The sequence below is a fragment of the Limulus polyphemus genome, unplaced genomic scaffold (genome assembly GCF_000517525.1).
Source record: "Limulus polyphemus unplaced genomic scaffold, Limulus_polyphemus-2.1.2 Scaffold2094, whole genome shotgun sequence".
Taxonomy (NCBI): domain Eukaryota; kingdom Metazoa; phylum Arthropoda; class Merostomata; order Xiphosura; family Limulidae; genus Limulus; species Limulus polyphemus.
The window spans coordinates 57,453-66,225 of record NW_013667704.1 but is presented as its reverse complement, the minus strand read 5'-3'; the positions used below and the strand labels follow the sequence as shown (position 1 = coordinate 66,225).

Sequence of the window (8,773 nt, the reverse complement as noted above, 5' to 3'; positions counted from 1 at the left end):
TAAAATATTTTACTTTTTCCCTCTTAAAATCAAAATTACTTTGCATGTTGGATAGTCAACATTCGAAAAGAAAAAACAAGAGCAAATCATTACTTAAAAAATCTGATATTTTATGTCCAAAAACTAGGGAATTTTAATGATAATCAGAGCAAAACTGTGTTCAAAAATTATCATGTTACACTTACATACTCGCTCAATTTAATGTGTATTATTATTTGAAAAGACACTCACCAGCATATGTTCAGCATGATTTGGACACATCCATCTGCCTGAAGGTGCAGTAGTCAATGGAGGGTCCAGACAGTCCAGGTGAAAGTGTAACGGGCAGTAATCACATTGAACTAATGGAGCTTTTCTACAGCTTCTAAATATAAGAAAAGAAAACCGTTTTAGGAATTTTGAATTACATCCAACACTTAAAATACAGAATACAGCAGTTATTAAAACAATCTGGAATATTGTTCTGTAAAATAAAGTCTCTTAGAATACTGGGTTAATAATTAGTTAATATTACATATGAGAAAATTCACTCAATTAAAACATTGTCCAGAACACTTTCTAAAAGCATAAGGTGTTACGTTAATAAAACTGTTTATTCATGTTTCAATTATAGCAACTGGGCTTACTAAAGGACAGTGCAACAAGCTCATGATATCATGACAGTAAGACATGGACCTAACAGAAGTTTAAGCACATTTAGAACAGTTAATAAGTTTGTTAGTATAAATTCCTGTATAATTGTTTTCAACATTGAATGTATGTTAAACATGTAAAATTTTTGAAATGTTTCAACATAATAATTCTATTAATTTCAAGTTGTCTAAGGATATAAAATTCTTTACTTTTTCAATGCCATATCTTACATAAAAATAAAACAAGGTGAAGCAAGAAAAAAAAACAATGGATTTTACCAAATTTTTACAACAAATTATTCTACAAATTTTCTCTATCAAATACATTTTTGAGACATGAAATTTAAAACATAAAATACTGTAAACAGACATTATCTTACACGTACAAGAGCAGACTTTATTTTATACAATTACTATGATTGAGGAACTTTTTTTAAAATTGTTAAACAAGCATTTTCCAAAACAATGATGTTTCACAAGACCTTTGACAAAAGTTGATGTATGTTGGGTAGTCAAGATGCAACAGTGGTCAGCTACTGACCACTTTACCGATCAGTGGGTATGTTCAACACTAACGTATAACTACCAAGTATTGTTTAGTTTCTACATAGCTGCTACAGCGTTGAGTCTGAACAAATTGCTACCAACTAAATGTAATTATAAAATAGCAGTCTGAACAGTTTTTGCTACAGTGTTAGGACTTTTTGGTTAATATATCAGTAGATGATGACCATATGCCAATAATATTACTTATAGTTATGAAAACTGAAGCTTACATGGACCAAATGAAAAACAAATTTTTTTTTAGTATAATCCCATCACATCAAAAATAGATCATCATCCATTACACAAAATCAGTAAATAAAATACAGAAAATCTATAGAAGTTACCATGACAGAATTACACTCAGACACTGCATGAAAATAAAATTGTTCAGAACTCATGTACAGAGCAACTGTTGTTTAAAACACACTGAATGCTGTTGAATGGCTAAAAAAGAACATGCCAGTCAAGTCTGAGTATATCTTATAACATTTTAACAATGGTTGACTTTAATCTTTCTACAGTTGAAAATATTATAGCATAGTGATATTATCAAACATACAAGGTTCATAAAATATCAAAAGCTTTTGGTTTCCTCCCAATTTTCAATTTAATGAAAAACCTATGAAAACAATACACAAGAGAAAATTTAATCACTTTATAAAGTATTTTAGGCCTAACTTATAAACAATGGCTTACCGAACCACTTTTCTCTTATAGCCTAGTCCTGTTAGATATGAAGGCCAAACGATGCCAATACACTATATTATTACTTGATAATGTGAAAAAAAACATGGTTTGAATTATTCTTTTGAATATAAACAGTAGTAAAATTACAAAAAACCCAGAATTTTTGTTTTAAACTTTAAGCTCTGAAACAGATAAGTCATAATGAACGTAAGAATAAAGAATTTTTTTCAGCGTAATCGTTCTTGTTACTCTTGAAAGTTCTCTTATTCCACATGCATTGAGAAAATTCTGAAGTTTAACTATAGCTTTGATTGGTTGAATTTCTTCAGAATTGTGTGCTTATTATTTAGAATATTCTACAATAATGCTGCAGTGCTGTTGCTATCAGTTGTAAAACATCCAGACAAAATAATTCTGTTGTGTATATATCTAATTATGTTCAACAGAAAGAAGGAGTGCATGTTTTTTCAAATCTTAAGAAGTTAGTGTTACTTTCAGTGGTTCTGGGTTATATTGAGAGTAAGTATTTCTGATCTTAACCTTACAAAAAAACAAACGAGCCAGGACCAGTTGAGGAAAGCTAAAAACATTTTTTATTCACCATCAAGACGGCAAAATAGTTATACAGAGAAATGCAAAACTGTTCAACTGAATTCGTGGCACACAGATTAAATAATCAAAACATTAAACTTCCCACATGTGTGCCACACGACAGTGAAGAAGAGAAATAAGAGAATCATCAAGCAAAAGACAATATCTGTTGATTTTGCTCTCATTTCTTTGTTTCCTGTTACTGCAGAAACAATTCAGTCACACCAAAAAAAAAAAAATGTATACTGAATTTGACGATGACGAAAATTGATAGTACAAGTCTTCACTTTCTACTCGAAGAACCTCATCTCTTATAACCACTTGCAAGTTGCCAAGTACCAGAAGTAATGACATTACTAGATTAATACACAAAATGTTATTTAACCAGAAGAGAACCTTGATCACTTATATGTTCATGTAAGCAAGCAACATTCCCTTTCGAAATTGTTGTGAATTCCTATGTACTGGACTTCCTTCACAAGATGTGCCCAACCGATATGCAGCTACATTCTTAACATTCGAAATAGAGATGCCCAGCAGATGATCAGAGACATAATAGAGTCTTTCATGTCTCTATGTTACTAAATGGCTTTAAAAATACTTTTTTGCATCAGAAGATTGTCAAATGTCACATGTAAAATCTCTATAACTTCCTAATAGCCTCCAAATAATTATCAAACTTTTTTAGAAAAAACTTTATATATATTGTATGTTATTTTCATTACTGTACCTCTGTTTGGGTTTAGTCAATTTTGATCGACCTCGTAACCACTATAAAAATTACAAAATAGATATAATTTATGCTTTTTTCATTCTAGAATGACTACAAATTATAACACAAAACCACAAATGTTTAGTCTCAATAGCTTAAATCTCATAACATTATACATCTATATATATATTTATTATTTTTATTTTATTGACCATTCAGCTGTGTCTGACTAACATTACAGAAGTTGCAATGATGTAGTGCACGTGCACTCATGTTACAGTATCCAATAGCATAAAACTGGCCTTTACAAACTGTCCTGTCTTGCTTTGTTCTGGTGAACCAGTATTTTGTAAAATACGGTCACATCTTGGTTATAATATGTTACATATGTATATATATTATTACTATTTACAAACAAGTTCTTATATTTCAGTTATTTTTCTTAAAACATAGAACAGTAAATAAAGAAATACAGAAAACAGTGATCTCTTTTATTTATGAATTTGTGCTCGCCATAATTTGCTAAGCCTTGTCAAATTTTGCACATGAAGGATGTAAAAGAAAATAACTTTATATATGCATTTTGAAATAAAAAAAAATCATAAATTACTATATCAGTACCACAGAATTCCACTATAATTTATCAAGTTTAGTAACTAAGGTGTATTTGGATCTAAAAAATATGATATTTCGAGCTTCATTATTTTTTACCTCACCACTTCATTTCTACCATGAAAAGGAAGGTTTCCCATTTAAACACTTCACAAAAGGCTGAGAAAACTAAGTTGGGGGCATTCTGAGCATCTGATTCATTATAAACACGTTATAGAGTGAAATAGATGTACACAAGCAAGTAGTTCCAAAAGGAGAAGAGGTGGGCAAGGCCACTGTGTTTGATTCACTAAATATAGTGATATCTCAGCAAACAGAAAATATAGCAGGTACTTATTTTATTTTATAGCTTTTCAATATCCATAATTTGAGCTTGTAATTTGCAAGAAACTATATGCTTTGTATTAGGACATTTCAAACATTTAACTTGAACCAAAGCTGCATTCAACATACCACGTGACATGTTATTAAGTCCAAAATGTTTTAAATAATAATAAAACTCCCTGTTTCAGAAATTTGGTGGTGTACATTTTATAACACACAAATATATTATGAAAGTTTGCAGAAAAAGTTACTAGACAAATAAGTATATGATTATTACACATTTCTTTTAACGAAAACTCATGCTTCATGTACGAGACTTTTTTATGGTTTTGGTATTTTTTTATTTAAATGCACAAAATTTATAAGATGTAAATGCAGTGCTGTGTATTTAAAGTAATTAAAACAGTTAAGTCACCTGTCTAGTTACCCTGTATGAGGTTAGGTATGTAACATTCTGAATGAATCTGATAGCTGTGTGAGGCATCTCAATGATTGCAAGGTTAAACCTATTCAACAATATGTAAAAACTCAACAAACACCACCAGAACAAAAGACATTTTGAACTAAATGGTCTGATAAAAAAATGAAACTAATCAACTTATCAATAAGGGATATCAGATCATATAATATGTAATGGGGGCAAGTATTAAAACTCAACAGTGTGACAATATTGGTACTCTTAAGTGTCTATAAAAATAATGAAGAAATTTACACATAAACACTTCTGTTTGAGATGGTGCTCTGAAAGATGACAGGTCCATTTTCCAAATAATTTTCTCTTTGCAATGCATAGTACTATCTACAATTACCCTTCCCTTAGACATATGGTGATGCTGTCTGTACTTCTCTATTCTTAAGTTCATTTTTGCATAGTTTAATAAAATGCCTCTCCTTCTGCATCACAAAAGAACATCTTCAGTTTATATTAATTTTTATCAAAAATATTAAGCCTACTGGTTCCATTGCTAACTTTACTAACTCATCAGAATTTTGCAAAAGTAATTTGTCATTGCCTTTCTTTTAAAAGGATTTCTATTTTTCTATACTCAAAGATGATTAAAATCTGCTTGAAACCTTTTTTTTTTTTCTAAATGAGAAATATAGTCATTATGATAACAGATGACTGATCAACTTGGTGTCATCTTAATGCCACAGCTGATAATAATTTTAATTTGTTTTTAAGTTCTTAAAAAATGAATTTAAAATTTTAAATAACATTTAAAACATCAAGGTACTTACCATCTGCATTTTGGGCTCCATACGAAGAAGACAGACTTGAAGAGTCAAGTGTAGGAATTAAAATGGCAGATGATGAGAACAAAGAAGTGGTTGGTGGTGGTTCAGAACTGAGAAAACAAGATGTTGGTTCCTCACTACCAAGTCTTGAAGAAGGGTTCTTTACTGAACGGTTCCCTTTTTTCTTTCCAGGAACCCTCTGTAGACTGTGTGTAACCCTACTGGAAAAAAACGAAATAATCTTAAAGTAACAAAAGAAAGACAAAAATTAATAATACTTTTGAACAAAAGGATTGTGATGACCAATGATATCTAACAGTTTATATTTTGAATAATTTTCTAGTTAATACAATAAATATAAAAAAATCAAAACTTAACATTCTATATATCTATATAAATAAACGTCAATATGTGCGCATTTTTATCTGAGTTGTATAACTAATGATATACTGCTGGTTTATACGAGATTAGTCCCTGTCAGACCAAGCTACAACTTTTTTCAAAAGATACAAACAAGTATTTTGTAAAACAGTGCTATTATAATAAAGCAATACTATGAAACAATACTATGTATCAACAAGAAGTGAAAAAATAACTACAGGTTTAACATTAGATGCAATTTTTCTTTTTATAGTAAATATTAGTCTTTGTGATTATCATGCTTCCTCTAAAATTGCCAAATCCTTTTATTAGTTCTATTCAATTTATTATAAAGAGTTCATGCAGTACATTTTAAATATATTTGAAAGGCAAATAAATGTGTTTCCTTGACAACAAAATGATCACTTTTAAAATATTCATCAACTTGTTTTATTTATAGTTTTGTTTAAAGCTATATACATCTTACTAAAAAGCATGTAATAACCACTATAAATCACTTTCTTACATGAGTTAGGTATCTTTAGTAACTGAGTAAGATAATCAGCATGAAACTATCACCTAATCTTATTATTAATTTGATATTTCACAAAGCACCTCAATGCCCTTTTGTTGACCTTATTTATCCAGAAAAGGATAAAAAACTATTTTTAGGAGGAGATGACTCATAGAAGGTAATAAAACTTCAACAATTAAAACCACAATGTAAAATTTTAAACAAAATAATATCATGGAGACAAGAATGCCAAAAGAAAATATTAATGGAAAAATGAAAAAAAAATATTAATAACAGGAAATACACCTAGTCAAAAGGAAATGAAAAAATACCAAATTATCATTCCTATAATATTCATCATAACAAAATAAATCTTTGCAGAAAATAAATAAATAAAATTATATTAAAGTCAAAACATATCAAAACTGACAACAAAATCAACAGCAAAGCACCTATCAATCATTTTTAACAGGGTAAAGTGCATTAAAAAAGGTAAAGTGGCCGTATTTGCATCTTGATTTACTGGGAATTAACAGTAGGGATGACAAGTAGAGCAAACTAGCAAAGAGCAACTCCATTTTTGCAGTTTATTCATACTGAGTAACAAAACCATCAGTAAAAGACTTCTCAAGTATTAAATTTTATGTATAATAAAAACAACAACAAAACAGAAATAAACAAACTGAAAAGGAAAAGCAGAGAAAATTCACCAATCCTAATAATACAGCCTCTGAATGACAATGATCAAGTTCATCTGTAGAATGAGATAGAAAGGAACCCAGCGCAAAAATAGAAGTTTTCTCAATATTTCCGATGCACTAATACAGAGTGGCCATTTCATTCCTATTAAGCTTTGTCTCTTATAATCTTAAGACACAGCCTCTTGAACAAATGTGCAAGTGTTATTAAAGTTCATTTTGTACACGCACAATGATACCATAAATTAAAAGGAACAAGAAAAAACTGCAACTATAAATTACACATTTAAGAATAACATATATATATATATATGAGTTTTTTTTTTTGGTTGGTGACAATTTGTAGCACTGAATGCAAGTTATGAAAATATGTCTTAACTTTGTTCAAAACTAAACCTTAGATTTGTTTTGCTTCTCACTTAGAGTGCTTTTTAAACTTAAATGTACCATAACACACACACATCTGCTTTAAATAATCACAAAATGCTTTTTCATGCATTAAGTTAATTGTCTAGGAAAAAAACGAAACACTTAAAATCTTAAACTTCATATTTTAGTTTTATTTAAAACAGAATTGCTTTCGAAACCAACACTGTTATAAATTTACATAAAAATTTGATTCATATTTTATTATAAACTTTTGGAAATACAGTTACAATTTCAATACCTTGCATTTTGAGAATAAGATGGTAGCTTAAAAACTTGATCATCATATTCATCATAGTCAAACAAAGTTGGAAATGTGGAGTCTGGCTGACTGACATGACGAGCACGGGTGGATGACAGAGCTGTCAAAATCAAAATCATTTACTCAACCTTTCACTGCAAATGCATTATGTTATCTTTTAAGCATGTTAGGATATTTGACATTCAAAAATTTACATATCTAATATAGATGTAATATACCTTATATTTATACAATTTCAGAGCCTCACTACATCATTACAGCCTATGTCGCCATGTCCAGGCAAGCTCTATCTGAAGATTAAGCATCTTGACAATAGCCCTGCAGCATATTTTCCATTAAAAAAGGTTCCTGTGGTAATAGTGTCATGTCCAAATCACACCATTCCTCCATACAACTTTCCATAAGCCATATAGATTACAGGGATGATGATTTCTCAGTAACCATTTCAACAATCCAATCACACAGAAATCCACAGGTGACTTGACTGGCATGTCTTAATATGGAATAGGAAGAATACCTGTTTCTCCAGCCGCTTGAGTCTTTAATAGCTGAATGGACATGTCATGGGAACAACTTGTGTTCAAGTTACTAATGCCATTTTTCCAGACTGGAAATCCTTCTTGATTATGTTGTGTTGTAGTATGGAACATGTGGATGACTTTTTCTCTTGACCATTGAATTCAGGGATTCTCATCTATTAGAATACACCTTACTTTGCTTATCATGACTGGGGTATAGCTCATTGTAGATCTCTTTCTGGATATTCCTGGTTTCCCCAATTGATCCATATTCCTTAGCTTTACAGTACTACTAAGTGCAAGAGATGTCCCCATTTTGGAAATTCTAAATACCTGATTTGAGCTGTCAGAATTTAAAAATTATATATATATACAAGTTTTTCTTTTTGCCAGTTGTCAAAATAAATGGCTTTTACTTATATTTCTTAATAGTATAAATATATACTATGTTGTTGTTGGGCGTAGGATTCTTCTACAGTAGGTGTCTGACTTGTTAGCAATAAATTCAACGATGAATAAACAGCACACACTTTACTTGTTTTCAAATAATATATATATATATATATATATGTGTGTGTGTGTGTGTGTATATTTGGAACAAGTTAAACCTATGTACAACAAAGTCTTCACACTATAGAGATTACAGGCATATCAT

At 30.0% G+C, this 8,773-nt stretch overlaps 1 protein-coding gene across 8 annotated transcripts in view; it reads right to left on the bottom strand.

Annotated features, from left to right (window-relative positions):
• LOC106465918 (GATOR complex protein DEPDC5-like) overlaps positions 1–8,773 on the bottom strand; it is a 141,607-nt gene that overhangs the window by 83,201 nt on the left and 49,633 nt on the right. For 7 of the 8 annotated variants that reach the window (XR_002612097.1, XR_002612094.1, XR_002612095.1 and 4 more), the window contains 2 exons: positions 7,580–7,700; positions 5,344–5,561 (listed from right to left, as the gene is read on the bottom strand). Coding sequence is in view for 3 of the 8 variants with exons in the window: in XM_022393868.1 (XP_022249576.1) it covers positions 5,344–5,561; positions 7,580–7,700 (339 nt within the window). In the remaining 5 variants the exon portion in view is untranslated. The remainder of the gene's footprint in view (positions 1–5,343; positions 5,562–7,579; positions 7,701–8,773) is intronic. The other variant, XR_002612096.1, reaches the window with a different exon arrangement.